We start from the raw sequence: 27962 nt of genomic DNA on the forward strand, positions 1-27962 counted from the left end.
TAGTTTTAATGATAGGGCCCCACATATTTATAACATTTAGTATGATGATGCACCATAAATAAGGGTCTTGTAAGAACATTTTCTCCCATCTTTTAATTTTTTTATGTATTGTCGTGTTTTCTATTTACTTACTTACAATGATGGATTTCAAATCTTTTATTTTTCTCATACTACTGTCTGGCGTGGTTCTCATATCTGTAGTTGTGGCTGATGAACCAGATCCTGATCCACCAAGTATGTACCTTGGAATCAACATCATTTTATTTGTTTATCAACTTTGTTTATGATTTTTGTGAATTAAATGTGTGAATGATACTGATAAAAGATTTTAGAAAAAACATTCATATGATAAATTTTTATAACCACTCTCCAAATGAATATATTACGTGTATGATTAAACTTTGTTGTTACAATAACTTAATTATGTAACTTGTTGATGAAGGTCCAAAGAAAAACGTCAATGAAGACCTTAAGGGATGTTTCAATCGTGAAAAAGGTAAAAAAAATTAAAATGTTTTATATCAATGGGATTGATAAATTGAGTCTTTCAACAGTACCTTTGAGAGTATTAATCTCTTCCCTGAGTTCTTCATTCTCTTGCTCAAAGTCTTCCATTCTTTTCTTGCGACTTGAACGAGTGTTGTATGGATGAGACAGCTTGAAAATGTTGGTTCACCTCCTTCCCCTCCTCTCTTTCTGGAGAAAGGAAAGTGACTATTAGATCCGCGACAATTCTCGTGTCAGTGCGTACGATTAAAGCGATGTATGATATGCAATTAAGTTAATATTTTTCAAGGAAACACCATAATTACGTTATGAAACATCAAACTTTTATTAATTAAGCGAAAACGCCGTTTTTACACACTTTGAAAAGGGAAATACAGAGAAACCGAGAGAAAGGACTCTAAAACTTTGATGATGAGCCGACTTCACGTTCTAACATCTTCTTTTGTTTCTTGAGCTGAGCGTTCTCTGACGTGAGTTGATCGATGATCCAGGAAGCAGGAGGGATATGATGAGAAAGTGATGATTGTGTCACTTGTCGATCGAGTACTTCAAGTAACTCATCCTTCCTTCTTAGGATGTTTTGAATCTCAACATTTTCCGTGTTGACGACTCGATACTTGTTCCTCCAAGCATTCCTTTCTTGGCAAACCTTGTTTAATGCCGCTTGTAATTTTTCAACATCGGTGGAGAAAAGGTAAATTGGTTCCCTTAGGGGAATGGGTTCTTGATGTTGATATGGCATCCTGAGCTTGAATGCTCTGACGCGTACCCATTGAAGGTAAGGATCCAGGCAGATGCAAAGATGTTTTCCTAACAATCTTCTCCCTTTTGTGTACAAGACGCCAGGCTTGGACAATTTCCTTCTTCAGCATGTTGCCATGATCGTCGATGTTCTTGAAGAACAGACCCTCCAATTGGATGTTACTTGGTATATTTTTCATGGGATAGCCGTATTGGCGACGGGCTAAAGCTAGATTGTAACTGATTCCTCCCTTAGTTCCAATAAGGGGTATGTTGGGAAAACTTCCGCAACTGAAGATGATCTTGGTTTCGTCGTTGTCAGGACTACACCAATCAATGTCTGTATGAGTGAGAGACATGATTTTCTGTGACCAGTAAAGGCCATCCCTCATATTCCAGAAAGTGCTGGACTTTGGCAGGTGCGAAACGAACCATTCGTATAACAACGGTACGCAGCATGTAATTAATCCTCCTCGCTGCAGGTTTCTTGAATGCACAGAGTGATAAGCATCCGCAAGCAAGGTTGGAACTGGATTTCCAATTAAGAAGATCTTAATTGCGTTGATGTCGACAAAATCGTTAATGTTAGGGAACAAAAACAATCCGTAGATAAGCAAAGCCAAGATTTCCTCAAAAGCACTCATATCTTGGATGCTGACGAAGTACCTAGCTTGATCAAACAGGAATTTGGAGGGCAATCCTTGAATTCCTCCTCTACTCACCATATGAGTTCTGATGTCGACTACGTTCAAAGGAGTAGTTGCAGCAATGATAATGTCGTCAGGATTCTTTTCCAAACCGGAGTACGGATCTTGCGCGTACACGGGTATTCCAATCAGACGAGAGTACTCCTCCAACGTAGGCATGAGCTGATAATCTGGAAAGGTGAAGCAGTGATACGTTGGATCGTAAAATTGTACCAAGGTGGGAAGGATCCCATCCACCATGTTGGTATTGAGCAAAGGCAGAAGTTTTCCATACTTCTCCTTGAAAGCCTGGGGGTTGACCACCAGTTTTCCGAGCTTTCCCAGTTCCTCGACCTGGGGAATCTTGAAGGTGTATTTCTTGGCTCTCTTTCTTCCGTAATCCATGGTATAGATCCTTAAGTCCTTTCTCCGTTTCTCTCTTTCTATGAAGTTCAAAACGTTCGTTATTTAGTTTCCTTGAAAAACGACTCAAAAAAGACTTTTTTTTTTTTTGCTTTTAGTTGTTTATTAATGAATGATGCATGAATGCATGAATGCACACACAAGAGTTTTTAAACAAACATGGCGTAGAAGGGTATAGTGGTCATGAAGTCAAAACGCAAACCCCGCCCCAATGGTAAACTAAGGATAAGGATTTTTGTACCTGTAGAACGGGTTCTAGGGGTCTCAGAGTTTTTGCTCAACCTTAAAGATACGTTGATTGGTATCTATAAGAGAGTTTTCTCTGAGTGTAGTATCTGCGTGACAATTACTTCCGTAATCACCGCTCTACGTCCTAAAAAAGGCTTTAAGTGGGGTTAATGTGTTTCTAGGTCCTCCTGGTACAAATCAGCCTCGGAATGCATTGGCGCAGTTAATCACAACCAGCCAGGCAAATCCCAAGAGTAGAATTGGAAACCAAGATTAGAGGGTCTTCACCGGGAAGACATCCTCCATCCTATCTTATGTTGCACTCAAATCCGGGTATAGGATTTCTCACCACAAGGGGGAATCAAGCCCTTTCCCGATACAGAATAAACAAAATAAACAAATATAAATGCAGCAAGCACATGAAATGACACAGAGGTTAGGCAGGACCTCTCTTGTTTGAGGGGGAATTTGGCATCCCTAATTCCTCATTGGGGCTGGACCAGCAACAGGTCAACCATTGGTTTGGATGAAAAACCAAGGTTTTTAACACTTACATCCCCAGCAGAGTCGCCATTTTTCTGTGGTGGTCGTTTTCTTTACCTCCCCGTTTCACTTGGGAGGACGGCACGCTATACCCTTCACACGAAATTTGGAAGGAGAATGCGCCCGTGGTGGGATGAATTTTGTTTCAGTTCTTCCTACGATATCACACGAACTTTCTTATTTGTCCTACGAGTAGGAAAGGGGAAAAAAGATCTCAACTAAACCCTAAGAGTTTGCTAAGTGTGGGGATTACACCTAGACTAGAAATTCTGGAGTCCGGGAGGTCGGTTATACATAGGGAAGTGTTTAAACACCCTACATATCTGTAGTACTCTACAGGAACCTTCTCTGTGTCTAAATGTGTTTGTGCTGCTAATGATTATTGGGACATGAAATCTTTGTGCTGCTAAATGTGTTTGTGCTGCTAAATGTGTTTGTACTCTACATTAAATCTCTGTGTACAGTAAAGAGACATGAAATCATCTTTACAGAGAGGTATTTGTACTATTCTACCACAAACATTTAAAGAGTGACAGAATAACTGAATTCATTTCATTCAAAAGGGGGACCTTACTTGTGTATGTGCAAGTATACCAGTCAAATGCCTCTTAAATGAAAGAAAGATGCTCATCCAAATTAGGGAAAGTTACCACATGTCTGGGTTTTACTGCCAGCTCATGCCTTTCAAAATCCTAAATGGGAGACTTGATTAAAATTGAAATGTAATGTTTGTTTGTTTGAATGTGGTAGAGTAGTAAAAATATATCTCTATAGAGATAAGCTATGTCTATCTACTGTATAAAAGATTTGACTTTAGCTGGCTTGTATGAGGCCCAAGCTTGAGGCTTTTTGATTGATTTATTAATTATTATTGACTCTGGGAGATGACTCCATTGAGGATTAATTACAGGGTATTTTTGTGTTCTGTACAAAGCCCAAAATTGAGGCTGACTCTATTTGGAGAGTGTTTATTTTGATGGATTTTTATTTGGTGTTCTGTACAAAGCCCAGAATTGAGGCTGACTCTAGCTAGGAAAAAAAACATTATTTTCTGCCTTGTACAAAGCCCAAGGTTGTGGCTGACTCTTAAATAAATTGAGTGTGGATGACTCTATGGGGAAAAGATCCTAGGTGTTAGGAATCTTTGACAACATATGGTTTAATCTGCCTTGTACAAAGCCCAAGGTTGTGGCTACTGAATGATGAAGAACTCACTGGGGAGACTCTATTATCTGCCTTGTACAATGCCCAGGGTTGAGGCTGACTCTTGACAGGGAAGTTTTATTGTTTGGTGCCTTGTATGAAGCCCAAGGTTGAGGCTAACTGTTTTTGTTGGTTTTGACTCTACTGAGGAGATTTTATTTATTAAAAGACTGTTTTTCTTTGGAAGCTAACCCTTTCCAGGGATTTTGACTCAGCTGGTGAATTTGTCTGTTAAAAGACTGACTTTATCATGTTTTTGGAGGCTGACCCTTTCCAGGGGTTTTGACTCTTTTGGGGAAATTATCTCCTAAGAGAATGAATATTTGGTTTTGAACGACTGATATTGGAGGCTAACCCTTTCCAGGGGTTTTGACATTTTAAACAGATTTTTATTAATTGACTTTGGAGGCTAACCCTTTCCAGGGATTTTGTTAAGATGATAGCAGAAATATTATCTATTGGAGACTTCTTGTTTAAAGCCCAAGATGAAGGCTGACACTTTGAGGATAAGCACACATAGATCCTAGACTCTACTAAGGAAGATTGATGAAGATAAGGGTGACAGAGACTGTCCATGTCTCTCATTCCAAAAGGTGTACTCAATGTGAAATTGAGACAAACTTAGCTTGTTTAAAGTCTGGTTTAAATTGGAAGAAACTCACCAGGGTATGTTAAGAGGTGACTAAAGACCTGTTCCTATGTTTATAAGAAACCTGATGGGTCCTTGTATACAAGCTCAAGAGGAAGCTGGAAATGCTTTTAAGAAGCCTGTGGGTCCTTGTACAAAGCCCAAAAGGAGGCTAATCGAGGGTCCTTGTTATAGCACAAGAGAAAGCTATGTAGTTTTGAACTTATTTTGTCTCTAAGCAAATGGGTAAGAGGTTTCACCGGGAATAATTCCTCTTTGGGTGGATGTGTCCTATTTTTTTTGGATTCTAAGGTTTTTGCCAAGATGTTTCACCGGGAATAATTCATCTTGGGGGTTTGAACTACAGATCTCTAATTAGGAAAGAGCCTTCACCGGGAAGACATTCTCAATCCTAGGTCATATTCCTAAAATATATATATAGTTTAACTGTCCTAGGGTTTACACTCAAACGTAGTTCTAAACTAATATATATGCACAGTTTATATTTGACAGTAATTTAAATAAAGACTGTAAATTGAAAGCTTGTAAAGCCTAACCTGGATGGAGTGGAGGCCTTTGGAGAAGTATGTACAGAGCCTCAACAGTAATTGGTGGATAACAGTTGAATATGTATATGATAAACAGTTAATGGTTTTGAAAACAGAAGAAGTGAAGATGGACAAAGGTCACATAGGTATCTGAAGAGTTTCACCGGGAATAATGCCCTTCAAATACCAGAAGAATGTTTTGAAAACAGAAAGAAGATTTTGAAAATACAGTTTTGAAAACAAGCTAAGAAGAGAAGGTGTTTGGGACTTACACTCTATTAGAGGCCCAGTACTTTACAGTACTGGTTACAAAAGCAGTTTGAAAATGATTTGAAATGGTATAAGGTTTTGTTGTTTGAAAACCTTAATCATCCGTTTAATCGGAGACTGGTAATAGCTTTGAAAATTGACAAAAGTCAACTTAATTAAGGTAAAGAATAAAGATCTATGCCTAATTAAGACCTAAACAAATAGGGTTTTATCATGAGCTTATTCACAAAATAAATAGGTTAAAATAACATGACAATATATATTTAAAGTATTAAAAAAAAACACTTAAAAACATACTATTTTAAGCCTAATTAAAATACATGAAATAAATAATATTTTTATGATTTTTTTGATTATTCACAAAATAGATATATTAAATGACAAGTGTGTGAAAAATGAAGTGAAAATAAATTAATTTGATAGGTTAAATAATTGGTTGAAGTTGTGAAGAAATCAAATGGAAAAAAAGTGGTAAAAAATAGGGTTTTGTCACCAACCAGGTTTGAACCCACGCCCTTTATGTTACCAGCCCAAAACAACACCACTGAGCCAACGCGCGCTTAGTGACAAAAGAATGGTTCCATTGCAAATCATACATTACTCAAGTGCATAGAAGCAATAAAAGAGAAATAAAATCAAAAGGTCTGGGGCGAGGGGGATTCGAACCCCAGACCTTGGGCACGCGCAACACACAAACACTCTTTACCACTGGGCTATCACGTTTTAGTCGTTTATAAGACAACTATCACTCAAAATAAAATAAACTCTTTTCTGAATTTGAATTTTTGCGCGCCACCACCATTGTCATCTTCAACCTCTAGCTTTGAATTTTTGAAAATCTGAACTCTCTCAACTCTCAACCATTTGCAACGATGTAAAGACCAAACTTGCTCTAAATTCACTCACGATTCTAAATATGTAACTAACATAGATTTATATTAACTACATCTAACTAATTTACCAGAAATCGTGAAGAACCCTAAAATTTAAAAATCAAATTAAATGGCTATACTGAAAGATAAATGAATGATGATAGAGGGTTTTCAATCCTCTGATGATGCTGAACAAGATAGAATCGAGCTATATCATAAAGAGTGCTTAAATTAAAGAGGTGGAGTTCAGAAACTTACCTCTGAAAATGGAGGTCGTGAGGATGATAGAGAGCAACTAGGCTTGTATGAATGATCCCAAAAGCTTCCTTGGGACTCAGTGATGCTAACTGAATGCTTGTTGTAACCTCAATCCTTCTGAATTGTTCTATGGACCTCCCTCGATTTGAGCTTCAAGTGAACATGGAGAGTGATGATTCTTGAGTTACAGATGAGCTGCAGCCATCTGAACAGCTTCACTACCTCCTATGGAACGTGCCTGGATGCTTGGCTCGATTGGAAACCTTCTGAATTGCACTATGGACCTCCAACTGCAACAGCTTCAAAGTGAGAGCAACAATGGTGTTCCTCCACTTACAGAAATGATCCAGGTGCTTGGATCACCTCAAATGACCTCCCTTGAGATGTTAGAGTGCTTACTTTCCAAAGATAAGCTCTGGTTTAAAGAAAACGATTCTTCTTGCCAAAGAACTTTGAAAAACAATAAGCATGAGAAGAGAAAGAGAAAGCAAGGAATATGGTTGCTTTGGTGTGTTTTTCTACTGAAGTATGCCCTCCTATTTATAGGCAAATGAATGCAGATCAATTGGCTGTGGTGAGCTTGCATAATGAAAGAAGTTTGGTTTCTTAGCCAAGAAGAAATTTTGAAAAGATCCTAAATGCAATGATGCATTTTCGGGCTAGCTTCCCCTATCCATTGATTCTATCTGATCTTGGGGAACATTTCAGATGCAAAGTGAGCTCTAATTGGTTGGTGAGAAGATTCCTTGGGTGATTCATCAATTTGCCATAAATTCACAAATGTGATCATTACATAATCACATGTTCTTGTTTTAGGAATCTTCTTCAATTATCATGGCATGGTGAAAATGAATGCATGGTATGTTTTCAGATGTGTTATGGGTCGTGTAGCATCCTTATTTGTGGTCATGTGCACAAAATTTCAAAATTTCAAAATTCCAAAATGATGCATGACCTATAATTTCACTTCATGAGGCCAACTTTGAACAAGCATAACTCTTAGCTCAAAATGAATTTGGAGAAGGTTGAACACAATTTGGAAAGCCCTAAACATCTACTTCAAATCATTAGCTTGGAGTTTCTTCAAAATCCTTTGGCAAATTTGTGAAAAATGAGGCCAAAGTTGGAAGAAAACTAGGTTAAAACACTTAGAAATTTTTTTAAGTGTTTATGACCTAAAACTCCAAAATTTCAAAAACTCTTAAATGATTGATCTTTTGAAAAAAGTTCCTTTGTAAGATGTTGTTTTATTTTGCAAGATCTACAACTTTCATGTTGGAAATTTTTTGAGTTGTGTAGGTGAAATTTTGAGTTCCCACAATGCCCTCAAAAACCCTAATTCCCGACTTTTTGTTCCTTGAAGATTCTTCTTGAATTTCTTTGGTCAAATAACTTTAATATCCATATATTGATGATATTGATCCTTGAAAGTCATGGTTTGACCAAAAATCTTAAAAGTCAAAGGTGAACCCATACAGTTGACTTTTTCCATATAAGGTGAAATTTTGGACTTTTGTGTAGAATCAAGATCTTCTCCTCAAATGAATGATGTAAATGGATTATATTGAGGTAGTAGAGGTTCTTGAATCATGTCTTGAGTTTTGGATCCATGCCCTGATTAAAAGTCAACTATCCTGGTGAATTAGGTCAAAAACCCTAATTGTCGACCATATGAAAATAATGACTGTAGACCTTGAATTGAGGTGTGATGTCCAGTGGATCTTGTCATATGAGTTATTTAAAAATGATTGATGTCTTTGAATGATCCCCTGGGGCTTTTTAGGGTTTCCCAAAGGTGATCCCTGATTTTAGTCCTTGATAGGCTAAAAAACCCTAGTCTGGTGACCTGAGTAAACCTGTACTCAGATGACTGGGTGTCTAATCAATCATAGGTGAAATAATGAAGCTCTTGAGTCTTATGATTGTATTAGAGACTAATCCTTCTATTGATTGATCCTTTGCCTGAGTTTTCTTGTTTTTGAGCATCCTCGATTAAATGCCAGATGAAGAAGTGACTGCTCTGGGTACTTGCTTTGACCTGATGAAAATCCTAAAGATATGTCATCTCAGGGGGGTCAAAAGTTAGGGTATGACAGATGCCCCTATTTAAGTTTCTTTTATCTGGAGGGAGAGAGATTGATATCTCGATCTCTCCTACGTAAAAGAGACTTAAATATCGAGGAATGCCCGAATTTTGGGCGCTCCTGAGATGTTGTAATTGATAAAATCTTTGCATGACTTTGATCCCGTTTTCGCACTCGGCGGAGATGAGGAGACAAACTCCTGTAGAAATACTTGATGTGGACTCTGGCGAATGGATGGCAGTGTAGGATGCGTAATCCATCTTCTTTAACTAAGTGTTGATACTTAGAAAAAGGTAAACAACCTCCCCCTTGTTTCGGATGTCCATATCTCGAAACTGGTCTTAGTTGCGTTTGGACAATATCTCAGATAAAGAGAATTTCCAAAGGTCTGTTTCCTTATCAAACTTCTCATCAGCACTTGGAGATGAGATACCATTTGACGGTAAAAGAAACTTCAAAGGTTTGTTTCCTCATCAAACTTCTTACCAGCACTTGGAGGTAAGATACCATTTGACGGTAAATAAAGAAACTTCAAGGGTTTGTTTCCTCATCAAACTTCTTACCAGCACTTGGAGGTAAGATACCATTTGACGGTAAATAAAGAAACTTCAAAGGTTTGTTTCCTCATCAAACTTCTTACCAGCACTTGGAGGTAAGATACCATTTGACGGTAAATAAAGAAACTTCAAAGGTTTGTTTCCTCATCAAACTTCTTACCAGCACTTGGAGATAAGATACCATTTGACGGTAAATAAAGAAACTTCAAGGGTTTGTTTCCTCATTAAACTTCTTACCAGCACTTGGAGGTAAGATACCATTTGACGGTAAATAAAGAAACTTCAAAGGTTTGTTTCCTCATCAAACTTCTTACCAGCACTTGGAGGTAAGATACCATTTGACGGTAAATAAAGAAACTTCACCATCTTCCCTTTTGACTTGGCATCTTTGAAAGATTGTCATATGGGCCCGCGCTCTTTTGAGGGGCTAATGACTTTGTTTGAAGGCGGACGAATTGTTTTCGGGGTGAAAACCAACATTTATTGTCCTCTTGAATGTTTAACAGACAAACTGTCTTTCCTTGGGGAAAGACTACCATTTGTTGATCTCTTAAGTATTTAACAGACAAACCGTCTTTCCTTGGGGAAAGGCTGCCATTTGCCAATTGCTAGGGGAACAAACTGTCTTCTACTAGGAGACTGCCATTTGCCGACCCTGTCGTGAAAGAAAGTGAGCAAACTGTCTTCTGCTGAAAGAGACTGCCATTTGCTGACTTTGTTGAGGAATCTTTGAGCGAAACGAACTGTCTTCATGAAGAAAGCTGCCATTCGTTACTTCTGCTCGAAAAAGTAAGTGAAATGTCTCTTGCTAAAAGAGACTACTATTCACTGACTTCGCTGGGGAATCTGAACTATCTTCTGGACGAAGACTATCATTCACTGACTTCGCTGGGGAATCTGAACTATCTTCTGGACGAAGACTACCATTCACTGACTCCGCTGGAGAATCAATTGTTGATCTGCTGGGAGATTCTGAATTATTTTTTTTGACGAAAAAGTGGCATCTCTTTTGTTGGGGAAATACCAAACTGTTTTTCAGGAGGAAAAAATGCCACTTGTCAATTATGTCGAGGAATCCATATTTCTTAGAGAAGAGAACCGCTTATCGACCCTGTAGGGAATTCCAAAAATGCAAAACAGACTATCTTATCTGAAGAAGATTGTCGAGCGTTGCTCTGCAGGAGATTCTCAGTTGGGGAATTCCAAAAGTGAACAAACTATCTCTTTGAGGGAGACTACCATCTGCTGACTTGCTTGGAGAGATCCTTGTGTATGAACTGTGGTCTCGAAGGAAAAAGTTTCTCCGGAACTTGCAGGGGAAACTTGAGTTCATGCCTCCATGAATCGGGCATTCACATGATCAAAGCCTGACTCGACTATGCAATTATGATGTAATGTATGCATGAATATTATGACAATTATAAAATGTAAAGTGAATGTGAATAGAATTGTCGCAGATGTAAAATCCTATGATACGACTTGAATTCTTGTTGATCAGAAGATGTCCTCTTCTTGCAGTTCGAACTCTGCCGGGAATACCTGGTTATCAGTTGTCCGCTGTCCGAAGTGAGTAATATGAATTGAAGTAAAGATCCGTCATCGGGAGATGTTCGCAAAGCGACCTCATGGGGAAATCTTGATTCCCGGAGTCTCAACCGTTCTCGGAGCAACTGTTTGCATTCTTCCTACTGTTTGTAAACCTCAGAAAGAAATTTCACCTTTATTTTTGCAAGTAAATTCATTTTATTTTATGAAAACAATTGTTTCAAGAAAATGACTGTTTAAATTTAAAATGCATTTCAAGAAACTGAATAAGACTAGATTGCAAGGAAAAGCACAAGGCTCAAATTATTATATATGGAATGGTAATCAGCCAAATGCTTGATTCCATGGAGTATTTACAAAGTTGGAAATTGGTAATTTTCGGGAAAAGGGCTACGATGAAACGTGACGACCGTTATCTTTCCCTTCCACTCCGAGTTGCGCTGTATTCGTGCTTTGTAGAAGATGACCTACTGCTGATGAATACTCCGCTATGGTTTTTGAATGATCAAGTTTGTCCTGAACACAGTTACTTGCCATATATCCCTAACTTTTGCGTAAACTACCCCTTTCGGGTTTTAAGTCTACCGGGATTGATTATTATTTTTTTATGTCTCTAACTTTTGCCTGAATCGCCCTTTCGGGTTTTCGACTCACCGAGACGCTCTTTTTTGCCTAAGTCGCTCTTTGCGAGTTTTCAACTTAGCGAGCTGTTCTTTTAATTATTTAGGCGAAGTATTTCTTGCTTTGTCGACGTTCACAGGACGGGTGAATTCTTCTCCATCCATAGTCGTGAGTATTAAGGCTCCTCCTGAGAAAGCTCTCTTGACCACGTAGGGGCCGTCATAATTGGGAGTCCATTTCCCTCTTGAATCTGTGAGAAAAGATTGAATCTTTTTTAGTACAAGGTTGCCTTCTTTGATTGTGCGAGGTCGAACCTTTTTGTCGAAAGCTTTCTTCATTCTTTGTTGATATAGCTGTCCGTGGCATAAAGCTGTCATGCGCTTTTCTTCGATTAAGTTCAGTTCATCGAATCTACTTTGACACCACTCGGCTTCTTCGAGACCCATGATGCAAGCTTCATATTTGGCCTCATTGTTTGTGCACTTGAAAGTTAATCTGGCAGTAAATGGAATATGGGTACCCTGAGGTGTAACAATAATTGCCCCAATTCCTCGTCCATAAGCATTGACAGCTCCGTCAAAGATTAAGCCCCACTGGGATCCTATCTCAGGTCCTTCGTCTGGTAGTGGCTCGTCGTAATCTTTCATCTTGAGGTACATGACGTCCTCGTCCGGAAAGTCAAAACTGGTTGATTCATGACCATTGAGTGGGTGGTGAGCCAGGTGCTCAGCTAGAATGCTTCCTTTCACGGCTTTCTATGCGTGATACTCAATGTCATATTCTGATAACAACATCTGCCAACGGGCAATTCTCCCAGTTAAAGCAGGCTTCTCAAAGATGTACTTGATTGGATCCATATGAGAGATCAAACAAGTAGTATGTCGAATCATGTACTGGCGGAGACGCTTGGCAGCCCATGCCAAAGCACAACACGTCTTCTCGAGCATGGAGTAGCGGGATTCACAGTCAGTGAATTTCTTGCTTAGATAGTAAATGGCATGCTCTTTTCTCTTCGTCTCGTCTTGCTGTCCAAGGACACAACCCATGGAATCTTCTAAGACGGTTAAGTACATTATCAAAGGTCTTCCTTCCACTGGAGGAGACAAGATGGGTGGTTCGAGCAGATATTCTTTAATGCTGTCGAACGCTTTCTGACAATCGTCTGTCCAGATGCAACTTTGATTTTTCCGTAGAAGCTTGAAAATAGGAGCGCAAGTTGCAGTCATGAGATATATGAATCTCGAGATGTAATTCAGACGTCCAAGAAATCCTCTAACTTGTTTCTCGGTTCTGGGCGAAGGCATTTCTTGAATTGCCTTGACTTTGTCTGGATCTACTTCAATTCCTCGTTTGCTGACAATGAAACCAAGGAGTTTTCCTGAGTAGACACCAAAGGTGCACTTGTTGGGATTCAGGCGAAGCTGAAACTTCCGTAAGCGTTGAAATAACTTTGTCAGATTCTGTATGCGATCTTCTTCATTTTCTGATTTGGCAATCATGTCGTCCACATAGACTTCCACTTCTTTATGCATCATATCATGGAAAAGCATAGTCATGGCTCTTTGATAAGTTGCCCCTGCGTTCTTTAGTCCAAAAGGCATAACGCGATAGCAGAACGTGCCCCAGGGGGTGATGAAAGCTGTTTTCTCCATGTCTTCAGGTGCCATTTTGATTTGGTTGTATCCTGAAAATCCGTCCATGAATGAGAAAACTTTGGATTTTGCTGTACTGTCTACCAACATATCAATATGTGGTAAAGGAAAATCATCCTTAGGGCTGGCCTTGTTCAGATCTCTGTAGTCGACGCACATGCGGACTTTTCCGTCTTTCTTAGGAACGGGAACAATGTTAGCTAACCACTGAGGGTATTCTGAAGTGACGAGGAAACCTGCGTTGATCTGCTTTTGAACTTCCTCTTTGATTTTCATGGCCATCTCCGGATGAGTTCTTCTCAATTTTTGCTTGACCGGAGGGTATTCTGCCTTTAATGGCAAGTGATGCTCCACTATACTGGTATCCAACCCTGGCATATCTTGATAAGACCAAGCGAAGACATCTGAGAATTCTTTGAGCAGCTGTATCAAACTCTCTCTGATCTCTGAACTGAGCGAAGCTCCAATCTTAACCTCTTTTCTGTTTCCATCGGAACCAAGGTTAATGATCTCTAGAGGCTCATTGTATGGCTGAATGGCCTCTTCCTTTTGTTGAAGTAATCGTGAAATTTCCTTTGATATTTCTTCGTCTTCTTCTTCCTCTGCCTCGAATACAGGAAACTCAAAGCTTGGAGAAGTCATACGGTCGCACGTTTCAACGGGGTATTTTATGATTAATCTGCATATGTGTGATAAGTTTTATTTAGACAACGAGGGAAGACTCGGTGTATGCAGTTAATGGAATATTTTGATGTTTTTTAAGGATGTTTTTTAGGATTACCAATTTCCGAAAAAAGAAAAGGGAAAACTAACGAAGGAACAGAATGACATTTTTATTTATTGACAGTCATTTCTTGAAACAAAGACCCTATAAAACCAAACTCTATTGCTTTGGGCGAAGCAAAGAGGGACATTTTCCTAAGAAATAGTAACATGCAAAGCCCTATGAAACATCTCTTCACCCTGGGCTATGGTGAGAGGACAAAATAACGGTGAAAGTTCCTACTTAGGAGTGCGAACAACAGTTGTAACTTCAACAGCTGTCCAGTAGTGGCGAACCCCATTGTGCACTAAGTAATCTGGAACCTTAGGCTTAAGCTGGCCTGTGGTAGGTCTTGATTTACCAACCACTGTCTTTGCAACACTCAGACGATCTTCTTCTACTTCAGCAGACTGAGCGGTGTCAGCATACCCCTTTCCAAGTGGAGTATGTCGAACTTTCTTTTGAGGAAACTTCCAATCTTCTGAATGGAGAGACTCGTTGTCGGAGACACTTTCGAGATCATCCTCTTCTGTATTTTGGTCTTGCTCTTCTCCCAAGATGGCATTGACTAGATATGTGAACTCTAGATCCGTAGCCTCGGAAGGTGACTTGGGGATATAACCCTCAATGATGATTTCACCAGTTGATGATGATGAATAGCAAGGGTTATACATCTCTTCTGGCTGAGAGAGGTACTCAAAATCACTGTTCCATCCAGTTGGAACAATATCTTCAAGAGAGATTCTTGAACTTTCAGGAGCGGAGTATTTTACCATGTAGTCGAATTTTCCGCTTGGTTCTCCTAATGTATCCCAAGTCTCTTCGGGGATAGGAGGAACTTCTTCTGATGAACCATGACTTCTGGTGGTGAAGCTGTCAGTAACTTCATCACTGCTTGGTTGAGTCTTACTTTCAGATCCTTTAGTCGGAGAACAGCAAGGTGAATCAGACTCTGGTAGGGAGATGTATCCTGCTTTGTTAAGATAGGATAACCATTCCTCTTCATCGATGTTTTCCGTACCGATGGTATTGACTGTTTGTTGAACAGGTTGAAGAAAACCTCCACTGCTGAAAGTTTCTTGAATTGGGAGAACTACCTCAATCCCTGGGATAGCTTTTGATGATGTTGGAAAGAATCCAATTCCCGTTCTGTTCTTGTTGTTGGTAGGAATATTAATGTGCCCCCAACCACTGGTAGTGCCATCCTTTACAACTTGGATTGCATCTCTATAGGAAGAAATAGACGCTGCTCTCTCCTTTCCTTTGTCTAAGGAAAGGGCTTGGAATTTAGTTCCAACAACTTCTTTTGGTTCTATGTCGGAGAATGATGACAGGTTGCTGATGATCAGAGCTCGTTCTCCACATACGGTTACCAATTTGTCATTTCTTATGAACTTCAGTTTCTGATGAAGTGTTGAAGTAATTGCCCCAGCCTCATGAATCCATGGGCGACCTAGCAAACAACTGTATTGCGCTGGGATATCCATAACTTGGAAAGTGATTTTGAACGTCTGAGGTCCAATAGTTATAGGAAGATCCACTTCTCCGAAAACTGACTTTCTTGATCCATCAAATGCTTTGACGATGACATGACTTTTTCTTAGAGGGTAATCTTCGAAAGATAATCTTGATAATGTTGATTTAGGCATGACGTTGAGAGAGGATCCATTGTCTATTAGGACTCCTGTGAGGACATCACCCATGCAGCCAACTGAGATGTGAAGTGGAAGATTGTGGTCTACTCCTTCTTCAGGAAGATCTTCGTCACAGAAACTTAGGTTAGTTCCGGCGGAGATGTTGGCAACGATGTTGTTGAATTGGCTTATAGTAACACTTGGTTCTACGAAAGCTTGTTCCAAAACTTTCTGTAGAGCTTCCCTATGAGCTTCAGAACTCAATAGCAGGGAAAGAACAGAAATCCTAGACGGAGTATGTAGTAATTGATCTACAATGTTGTATTCACTCCTCTGGATTAACTTCAAGATCTCATCATTTTCTTTCGCTTGAACAACATTGGTTGGATGATTGTCTTGCCTATGTGGTACTTCCTCCGAAGGTTTCTCCACATTTTCTGTTGTTCTGTTGAAGACTCGTCCACTTCTGGTGACTCGACTAACATCAGCAATGTTGACAACAGACAGTAATGGTGTTTCCTTACCATTCTCAATGAATGTAGCATTATACTTGTATGGTATAGCCTTGTCAGACTCATACGGTACAGGACCTGGTAAGTAGATGACTAATGGAGCAACTGCTGTCTTCCTGCTATCATACTTAACTTGCATTGGTTCAACTTGATTAATTTGAGGAGATACAGTAAAGACTTCATCATCTTCTCTATTGGCAAGAACAGTAATGGTATTGTCATCCATCAGCTTTTGAATGTCGTTGCGAACACGCAAGCATCCTCGTGAATTTCTTCGACATATTCTACATCTACTGTAAGGATGGAAATCCGTTCCAAAGTAGGCAAGTCCATTTAAAGTTTTATGGAACCTGACTACCGATCCTTCAAGATCTTCAACTTTGTAGATTTTATATTCTCCTGGACATCCTTGAACCATGTTGACGTCATGTTCAGTCCTGACTCGGATATGTTGAATCCATCCCAAGTCCATTTGTTCTTGCAATGCAGCTTGAACTACGACACATCCTTGATTATTCTTTGGACAAATATCGCATGTGAAGTAGTTGTGAGGTGGTACATGACCGTACCCGGCTTGTTTAGCGTGCATCTTGACAAGATTTTCCCCTATCTGACGAATGTCGTAGATTTGAATGACGTTAGGGTGTTGATCTATCAGATTTACTGAAGCTTCTTTATGCTGCGGCAAAGGATTTGCTTGGACGTTTGGATTAGTATCTTTGAAGGATAGCATTCCGCTCTTCACTAATCGTTGGACGTCAATCTTGAAAGGGAAACAGTTCTCAATATTGTGACCTGGTGCCCCCTGATGATAGGGACAAGATTGGTCAGCCTTATACCATGGTGAGGAACTGTTTGTAGGATTTGGAGGACTTCTTGTCTGAATGAGTCCTTTTGCCAGTAATGTTGGAAATAATTCTACATACGGCATTGGTACGGGGTCAAAGGCAGGATACCTTGGAGCCCGATTGTTGTAATTTGGAGGTCGAACCTTCTGCTGAGGTTGCTGCGACCTTTGTTGAATTTGTTGTTGCGGAACCTGAGGTTGATTAGCTGGCGCTGAGTTAACAACCGGAGTTATTGTTGCAACTTGAGGTTGAAATTTCTTCTTGATTTTGTGCAAGACATTGCTGACATCTTGATCCTTTTTCTTCTGGAAAGAACTTCCATACTTCCTTGGACCAATAGAAGATTCTGGTTCTTTGTTCAAACGTCCTTCTCGAACTGCTTCTTCTAAACGTACACCCATGTTTACCATCTCGGTAAAGTCACTTGGTGCACTTGCAACCATTCGTCCGTAGTAAAATGGACTCAAAGTTTTGAGATAGATTTTTGTCATTTCTTTCTCTTCAAGTGGTGGACAGATTTGTGCAGCAACTTCACGCCATCTTTGAGCGTATTCCTTGAAGCTTTCTCTATCCTTTTGAGTCATGACCCGGAGTTGATCTCTGTCGGGAGCCATATCCAGATTGTACTTGTACTGTTTGACGGAGGCCTCTCCGAGGTCTCGAAAAGTACGAATCTCTGAACTGTCCAAGTTCATGTACCATTTGAGTGCAGCACCAGTCAGGTTGTCTTGAAAATAATGAATGAGTAGTTGTTGATTATCAATCTGAGTTGACATTCTTCGAGCGTACATCACGAGATGACTTTGTGGGCATGAATTCCCTTTGTACTTCTCAAACTCTGGTACTTTGAATTTGCGAGGAATCTTAACATTTGGAACCAGACAGAGGTCTGCAGCATTCTTCCCAAATAGATCTTGTCCTCGAAGAGTCTTGAGTTCCTTCTGCATTTGCAGAAACTGTTCCTGGAACTCGTCCAATCTTTCATACACGCCAGCGTCCTCACTGGGAGCGTGATGATATACTTGTCCACCCTGTGGAGGAAAAGTATGCATAATAGGTCGTGGAGAAGCCATGACAGCAGATCTTGGAATCTCAGCATTCTGTTGTGCGAAACCCATTGCCATTGTTCTTGGAACTTCAATTTCCAGAGGTTTGTAACCCTCCGGTGGTTGCATCTCCATTGTAGCTCTTGGAACTTCAGAAACTGGGGGTATGTACCCTTCTGGAGTAAAGTTATACGGCATGCCCCAAGGTCGATCAGGCGGCATGGTATACTGAGGAATAGGAGTAGAAACAATCTCGGAAACCACAGTCCTTTGCGGTTCTTCTGGCGTTGGTCGATTCTGTGCAACTACCAGGGCTTCTACCATACTATTGAGTCTTTCAACAGTACCTTTGAGAGTATTAATCTCTTCCCTGAGTTCTTCATTCTCTTGCTCAAAGTCTTCCATTCTTTTCTTGCGACTTGAACGAGTGTTGTATGGATGAGACAGCTTGAAAATCTTGGTTCACCTCCTTCTCCTCCTCTCTTTCTGGAGAAAGGAAAGTGACTATTAGATCCGCGACAATTCTCGTGTCAGTGCGTACGACTAAAGCGATGTATGATAAAGTTAATATTTTTCAAGGAAACACCATAATTACGTTATGAAACATCAAACTTTTATTAATTAAGCGAAAACGCCGTTTTTTACACACTTTGAAAAGGGAAATACAGAGAAACCGAGAGAAAGGACTCTAAAACTTTGATGATGAGCCGACTTCACGTTCTAACATCTTCTTCTGTTTCTTGAGCTGAGCGTTCTCTGACGTGAGTTGATCGATGATCCAGGAAGCAGGAGGGATATGATGAGAAAGTGATGATTGTGTCACTTGTCGATCGAGTACTTCAAGTAACTCATCCTTCCTTCTTAGGATGTTTTGAATCTCAACATTTTCCGTGTTGACGACTCGATACTTGTTCCTCCAAGCATTCCTTTCTTGGCAAACCTTGTTTAATGCCGCTTGTAATTTTTCAACATCGGTGGAGAAAAGGTAAATTGGTTCCCTTAGGGGAATGGGTTCTTGATGTTGATATGGCATCCTGAGCTTGAATGCTCTGACGCGTACCCATTGAAGGTAAGGATCCAGGCAGATGCAAAGATGTTTTCCTAACAATCTTCTCCCTTTTGTGTACAAGACGCCAGGCTTGGACAATTTCCTTCTTCAGCATGTTGCCATGATCGTCGATGTTCTTGAAGAACAGACCCTCCAATTGGATGTTACTTGGTATATTTTTCATGGGATAGCCGTATTGGCGACGGGCTAAAGCTAGATTGTAACTGATTCCTCCCTTAGTTCCAATAAGGGGTATGTTGGGAAAACTTCCGCAACTGAAGATGATCTTGGTTTCGTCGTTGTCAGGACTACACCAATCAATGTCTGTATGAGTGAGAGACATGATTTTCTGTGACCAGTAAAGGCCATCCCTCATATTCCAGAAAGTGTTGGACTTTGGCAGGTGCGAAACGAACCATTCGTATAACAACGGTACGCAGCATGTAATTAATCCTCCTCGCTGCAGGTTTCTTGAATGCACAGAGTGAAAAGCATCCGCAAGCAAGGTTGGAACTGGATTTCCAATTAAGAAGATCTTAATTGCGTTGATGTCGACGAAATCGTTAATGTTAGGGAACAAAAACAATCCGTAGATAAGCAAAGCCAAGATTTCCTCAAAAGCACTCATATCTTGGATGCTGACGAAGTACCTAGCTTGATCAAACAGGAATTTGGAGGGCAATCCTTGAATTCCTCCTCTACTCACCACATGAGTTCTGATGTCGACCACGTTCAAAGGAGTAGTTGCAGCAATGATAATGTCGTCAGGATTCTTTTCCAAACCGGAGTACGGATCTTGCGCGTACACGGGTATTCCAATCAGACGAGAGTACTCCTCCAACGTAGGCATGAGCTGATAATCTGGAAAGGTGAAGCAGTGATACGTTGGATCGTAAAATTGTACCAAGGTGGGAAGGATCCCATCCACCATGTTGGTATTGAGCAAAGGCAGAAGTTTTCCATACTTCTCCTTGAAAGCCTGGGGGTTGACCACCAGTTTTCCGAGCTTTCCCAGTTCCTCGACCTGGGGAATCTTGAAGGTGTATTTCCTGGCTCTCTTTCTTCCGTAATCCATGGTATAGATCCTTAAGTCCTTTCTCTGTTTCTCTCTTTCTATGAAGTTCAAAACGTTCGTTATTTAGTTTCCTTGAAAAACGACTCAAAAAAGACTTTTTTTTTTTGCTTTTAGTTGTTTATTAATGAATGATGCATGAATGCATGAATGCACACACAAGAGTTTTTAAACAAACATGGCGTAGAAGGGTATAGTGGTCATGAAGTCAAAACGCAAACCCCGCCCCAATGGTAAACTAAGGATAAGGATTTTTGTACCTGTAGAACGGGTTCTAGGGGTCTCAGAGTTTTTGCTCAACCTTAAAGATACGTTGATTGGTATCTATAAGAGAGTTTTCTCTGAGTGTAGTATCTGCGTGACAATTACTTCCGTAATCACCGCTCTACGTCCTAAAAAAGCTTTAAGTGGGGTTAATGTGTTTCTAGGTCCTCCTGGTACAAATCAGCCTCGGAATGCATTGGCGCAGTTAATCACAACCAGCCAGGCAAATCCCAAGAGTAGAATTGGAAACCAAGATTAGAGGGTCTTCACCGGGAAGACATCCTCCATCCTATCTTATGTTGCACTCAAATCCGGGTATAGGATTTCTCACCACAAGGGGGAATCAAGCCCTTTCCCGATACAGAATAAACAAAATAAACAAATATAAATGCAGCAAGCACATGAAATGACATAGAGGTTAGGCAGGACCTCTCTTGTTTGAGGGGGAATTTGGCATCCCTAATTCCTCATTGGGGCTGGACCAGCAACAGGTCAACCATTGGTTTGGATGAAAAACCAAGGTTTTTAACACTTACATCCCCAGCAGAGTCGCCATTTTTCTGTGGTGGTCGTTTTCTTTACCTCCCCATTTCACTTGGGAGGACGGCACGCTATACCCTTCACACGAAATTTGGAAGGAGAATGCGCCCGTGGTGGGATGAATTTTGTTTCAGTTCTTCCTACGATATCACACGAACTTTGTTATTTGTCCTACGAGTAGGAAAGGGGAAAAAAGATCTCAACTAAACCCTAAGAGTTTGCTAAGTGTAGGGATTACACCTAGACTAGAAATTCTGGAGTCCAGGAGGTCGGTTATACATAGGGAAGTGTTTAAACACCCTACATATCTGTAGTACTCTACAGGAACCTTCTCTGTGTCTAAATGTGTTTGTGCTGCTAATGATTATTGGGAAAGTTTCTCCTTTGTGTTAGGAGAAGGAATTGAATTGATTAAAGAAAGACAGACAGACAGACAAACTGACTATTTTTGGTATTTTATTAGCTCGCTGAGATTCCTTGTGAACCTCATGCCTACATATCCCTAGTGGAAGTCAGAGCTTAATGTAGTTCGGGGAACTAACTAGGGAAATTAAATATTTTTGGTGCCTTGCTTGAAGCTCAAGGTTGAAGCTTGAATTAAATCTCTGTTTACAGTAAAGAGACATGAAATCATCTTTACAGAGAGGTATTTGTACTATTCTACCACAAACATTTAAAGAGTGACAGAATAACTGAATTCATTTCATTCAAAAGGGGACCTTACTTGTGTATGTGCAAGTATACCAGTCAAATGCCTCTTAAATGAAAGAAAGATGCTCATCCAAATTAGGGAAAGTTACCACATGTCTGGGTTTTACTGCCAGCTCATGCCTTTCAAAATCCTAAATGGGAGACTTGATTAAAATTGAAATGTAATGTTTGTTTGTTTGAATGTGGTAGAGTAGTAATAATATCTCTCTATAGAGATAAGCTATGTCTATCTACTGTATAAAAGATTTGACTTTAGCTGGCTTGTATGAGGCCCAAGCTTGAGGCTTTTTGATTGATTTATTAATTATTATTGACTCTGGGAGATGACTCCATTGAGGATTAATTACAGGGTATTTTTGTGTTCTGTACAAAGCCCAGAATTGAGGCTGACTCTATTTGGAGAGTGTTTATTTTGATGGATTTTTATTTGGTGTTCTGTACAAAGCCCAGAATTGAGGCTGACTCTAGCTAGGAAAAAAAACATTATTTTCTGCCTTGTACAAAGCCCAAGGTTGTGGCTGACTCTTAAATAAATTGAGTGTGGATGACTCTATGGGGAAAAGATCCTAGGTGTTAGGAATCTTTGACAACATATGGTTTAATCTGCCTTGTACAAAGCCCAAGGTTGTGGCTACTGAATGATGAAGAACTCACTGGGGAGACTCTATTATCTGCCTTGTACAATGCCCAAGGTTGAGGCTGACTCTTGACAGGGAATTTTTATTGTTTGGTGCCTTGTATGAAGCCCAAGGTTGAGGCTAACTGTTTTTGTTGGTTTTGACTCTACTGAGGAGATTTTATTTATTAAAAGACTGTTTTTCTTTGGAAGCTAACCCTTTCCAGGGATTTTGACTCAGCTGGTGAATTTGTCTGTTAAAAGACTGACTTTATCATGTTTTTGGAGGCTGACCCTTTCCAGGGGTTTTGACTCTTTTGGGGAAATTATCTCCTAAGAGAATGAATATTTGGTTTTGAACGACTGATATTAGAGGCTAACCCTTTCCAGGGGTTTTGACATTTTAAACAGATTTTTATTAATTGACTTTGGAGGCTAACCCTTTCCAGGGATTTTGTTAAGATGATAGCAGAAAGATTATCTATTGGAGACTTCTTGTTTAAAGTCCATGATGAAGGCTAACACTTTGAGGATAAGCACACATAGATCCTAGACTCTACTAAGGAAGATTGATGAAGATAAGGGTGACAGAGACTGTCCATGTCTCTCATTCCAAAAGGTGTAATCAATGTGAAATTGAGACAAACTTAGCTTGTTTAAAGTCTGGTTTAAATTGGAAGAAACTCATCAGGGTATGTTAAGAGGAGACTAAAGACCTGTTCCTATGTTTATAAGAAACCTGATGGGTCCTTGTATACAAGCTCAAGAGGAAGCTGGAAATGCTTTTAAGAAGCCTGTGGGTCCTTGTACAAAGCCCAAGAGGAGGCTAATCGAGGGTCCTTGTTATAGCACAAGAGAAAGCTATGTAGTTTTGAACTTATTTTGGCTCTAAGCAAATGGGTAAGAGGTTTCACCGGGAATAATTCCTCTTTGGGTGGATGTGTCCTATTTTTTTTGGATTCTAAGGTTTTTGCCAAGATGTTTCACCGGGAATAATTCATCTTGGGGGTTTGAACTACAGATCTCTAATTAGGAAAGAGCCTTCACCGGGAAGACATTCTCAATCCTAGGTCATATTCCTATAATATATATATAGTTTAACTGTCCTAGGGTTTACACTCAAACGTAGTTCTAAACTAATATATATGCACAGTTTATATTTGACAGTAATTTAAATAAAGACTGTAAATTGAAAGCTTGTAAAGCCTAACCTGGATGGAGTGGAGGCCTTTGGAGAAGTATGTACAGAGCCTCAACAGTAATTGGTGGATAACAGTTGAATATGTATATGATAAACAGTTAATGGTTTTGAAAACAGAAGAAGTGAAGATGGACAAAGGTCACATAGGTATCTGAAGAGTTTCACCGGGAATAATGCCCTTCAAATACCAGAAGAATGTTTTGAAAACAGAAAGAAGATTTTGAAAATACAGTTTTGAAAACAAGCTAAGAAGAGAAGGTGTTTGGGACTTACACTCTATTAGAGGCCCAGTACTTTACAGTACTGGTTACAAAAGCAGTTTGAAAATGATTTGAAATGGTATAAGGTTTTGTTGTTTGAAAACCTTAATCATCCGTTTAATCGGAGACTGGTAATAGCTTTGAAAATTGACAAAAGTCAACTTAATTAAGGTAAAGAATAAAGATCTATGCCTAATTAAGACCTAAACAAATAGGGTTTTATCATGAGCTTATTCACAAAATAAATAGGTTAAAATAACATGACAATATATATTTAAAGTATTAAAAATAAAACACTTAAAAACATACTATTTTAAGCCTAATTAAAATACATGAAATAAATAATATTTTTATGATTTTTTTGATTATTCACAAAATAGATATATTAAATGACAAGTGTGTGAAAAATGAAGTGAAAATAAATTAATTTGATAGGTTAAATAATTGGTTGAAGTTGTGAAGAAATCAAATGGAAAAAAAGTGGTAAAAAATAGGGTTTTGTCACCAACCAGGTTTGAACCCACGCCCTTTATGTTACCAGCCCAAAACAACACCACTGAGCCAACGCGCGCTTAGTGACAAAAGAATGGTTCCATGCAAATCATACATTACTCAAGTGCATAGAAGCAATAAAAGAGAAATAAAATCAAAAGGTCTGGGGCGAGGGGGATTCGAACCCCAGACCTTGGGCACGCGCAACACACAAACACTCTTTACCACTGGGCTATCACGTTTTAGTCGTTTATAAGACAACTATCACTCAAAATAAAATAAACTCTTTTCTGAATTTGAATTTTTGCGCGCCACCACCATTGTCATCTTCAACCTCTAGCTTTGAATTTTTGAAAATCTGAACTCTCTCAACTCTCAACCATTTGCAACGATGTAAAGACCAAACTTGCTCTAAATTCACTCACGATTCTAAATATGTAACTAACATAGATTTATATTAACTACATCTAACTAATTTACCAGAAATCGTGAAGAACCCTAAAATTTAAAAATCAAATTAAATGGCTATACTGAAAGATAAATGAATGATGATAGAGGGTTTTCAATCCTCTGATGATGCTGAACAAGATAGAATCGAGCTATATCATAAAGAGTGCTTAAATTAAAGAGGTGGAGTTCAGAAACTTACCTCTGAAAATGGAGGTCGTGAGGATGATAGAGAGCAACTGGGCTTGTATGAATGATCCCAAAAGCTTCCTTGGGACTCAGTGATGCTAACTGAATGCTTGTTGTAACCTCAATCCTTCTGAATTGTTCTATGGACCTCCCTCGATTTGAGCTTCAAGTGAACATGGAGAGTGATGATTCTTGAGTTACAGATGAGCTGCAGCCATCTGAACAGCTTCACTACCTCCTATGGAACGTGCCTGGATGCTTGGCTCGATTGGAAACCTTCTGAATTGCACTATGGACCTCCAACTGCAACAGCTTCAAAGTGAGAGCAACAATGGTGTTCCTCCACTTACAGAAATGATCCAGGTGCTTGGATCACCTCAAATGACCTCCCTTGAGATGTTAGAATGCTTACTTTCCAAAGATAAGCTCTGGTTTGAAGAAAACGATTCTTCTTGCCAAAGAACTTTGAAAAACAATAAGCATGAGAAGAGAAAGAGAAAGCAAGGAATATGGTTGCTTTGGTGTGTTTTTCTACTGAAGTATGCCCTCCTATTTATAGGCAAATGAATGCAGATCAATTGGCTGTGGTGAGCTTGCTTAATGAAAGAAGTTTGGTTTCTTAGCCAAGAAGAAATTTTGAAAAGATCCTAAATGCAATGATGCATTTTCAGGCTAGCTTCCCCTATCCATTGATTCTATCTGATCTTGGGGAACATTTCAGATGCAAAGTGAGCTCTAATTGGTTGGTGAGAAGATTCCTTGGGTGATTCATCAATTTGCCATAAATTCACAAATGTAATCATTACATAATCACATGTTCTTGTTTTAGGAATCTTCTTCAATTATCATGGCATGGTGAAAATGAATGCATGGTATGTTTTCAGATGTGTTATGGGTCGTGTAGCATCCTTATTTGAGGTCATGTGCACAAAATTTCAAAATTTCAAAATTCCAAAATGATGCATGACCTATAATTTCACTTCATGAGGCCAACTTTGAACAAGCATAACTCTTAGCTCAAAATGAATTTGGAGAAGGTTGAACACAATTTGGAAAGCCCTAAACATCTACTTCAAATCATTAGCTTGGAGTTTCTTCAAAATCCTTTTGCAAATTTGTGAAAAATGAGGCCAAAGTTGGAAGAAAACTAGGTTAAAACACTTAGAAATTTTTTTAAGTGTTTATGACCTAAAACTCCAAAATTTTCAAAACTCTTAAATGATTGATCTTTTGAAAAAAGTTCCTTTGTAAGATGTTATTTTATTTTGCAAGATCTACAACTTTCATGTTGGAAGTTTTTTGAGTTGTGTAGGTGAAATTTTGAGTTCCCACAATGCCCTCAAAAACCCTAATTCCCGACTTTTTGCTCCTTGAAGATTCTTCTTGAATTTCTTTGGTCAAATGACTTTAATATCCATATATTGATGATATTGATCCTTGAAAGTCATGGTTTGACCAAAAATCTTAAAAGTCAAAGGTGAACCCATACAGTTGACTTTTTCCAAATAAGGTGAAATTTTGGACTTTTGTGTAGAATCAAGATCTTCTCCTCAAATGAATGATGTAAATGGATTATATTGAGGTAGTAGAGGTTCTTGAATCATGTCTTGAGTTTTGGATCCATGCCCTGATTAAAAGTCAAATATCCTGGTGAATTAGGTCAAAAACCCTAATTGTCGACCATATGAAAATAATGACTGTAGACCTTGAATTGAGGTGTGATGTCCAGTGGATCTTGTCATATGAGTTATTTAAAAATGATTGATGTCTTTGAATGATCCCCTGGGGCTTTTTAGGGTTTCCCAAAGGTGATCCCTGATTTTAGTCCTTGATAGGCTAAAAAACCCTAGTCTGGTGACCTGAGTAAACCTGTACTCAGATGACTGGGTGTCTAATCAATCATAGGTGAAATAATGAAGCTCTTGAGTCTTATGATTGTATTAGAGACTAATCCTTCTATTGATTGATCCTTTGCCTGAGTTTTCTTGTTTTTGAGCATCCTCGATTAAATGCCAGATGAAGAAGTGACTGCTCTGGGTACTTGCTTTGACCTGATGAAAATCCTAAAGATATGTCATCTCAGGGGGGTCAAAAATTAGGGTATGACAAATAATGTGAATTTTTGTTAATTAAGTCAATTGTGTAAACCTTTTCAAATTCAGGGGGAAGGAAGATGATTTTGGTTCCACTTCATGATGAAAACTGCAAGGAAAACATAGGCGCAGAATATGGTGATAGCATATTTGGTGAAATTGGCGACGGTGGCGTTCAAGGAAGAGAAAATATAGGTGGTATAGGAAAAGGTGGAATTGTTAATGATGGAATAGATCATGGTGGTGGAAAAAGTGGTAGCGGAGGAGATTATGGAGATGGAACTAGAGTAGGAGATGGAGAAAGTGTTGGAAGCAGAGATTACAGTAATGGAAGAAGTGGAGAAAACGTCAATACAAGTGGAGGAGGTGGTGGAAGCGAAGGAGGAGGCGGAGGATATTAGTGCAATGGTAAATGAGACTTCTATGATTTATGACAAATATAAAAAGAGAATATATGCTCTCTTCAAGTTTCTTTATCCTTAAATGTATGTCATAATTATAGTATTGTCTCTCTTTATGTATAGTACATGAATTATGAATAATAAAAATTGACATATTGATAACAATAATAATCATCATTAAATTTTCCCTAATTTATTACATGTTTTGATCAGAAATACTTATTGAAGTATCCAAACTTAGATACAAATGATGCTTAATCAAACTAAAAAGTGTTCAAATAATATATCATTAGTACTATTAGTATCTTAGCATTTCACTCACCTATTTTTTTAAATAGATCAATCAATTCTTAAGAGAGAATAAATTCTTAAAAAAAATATTTATTAGATAATATATCCTCTTCAGTCTCCTTAATTATGTAATGTATACAATAATTTTGAAGCATCAAATCATCATGA

General features: G+C 39.0%; 1 protein-coding gene across 1 annotated transcript; it reads left to right on the plus strand.

The window, feature by feature from the left end:
- Window positions 1-140: 140 nt before the first annotated feature.
- Window positions 141-27503, plus strand: LOC131659609 (glycine-rich RNA-binding protein GRP2A-like). Its single transcript, XM_058928777.1, has 3 exons — window positions 141-234; window positions 443-496; window positions 27172-27503. Exons 1-3 carry the CDS (start codon window positions 141-143, stop codon window positions 27501-27503), a joined length of 480 nt encoding a protein of 159 aa, XP_058784760.1.
- The last annotated feature ends 459 nt before the right edge of the window (window positions 27504-27962 follow it).

The sequence above is a fragment of the Vicia villosa genome, linkage group LG3, assembly GCF_029867415.1.
Source record: "Vicia villosa cultivar HV-30 ecotype Madison, WI linkage group LG3, Vvil1.0, whole genome shotgun sequence".
NCBI lineage: Eukaryota > Viridiplantae > Streptophyta > Magnoliopsida > Fabales > Fabaceae > Vicia > Vicia villosa.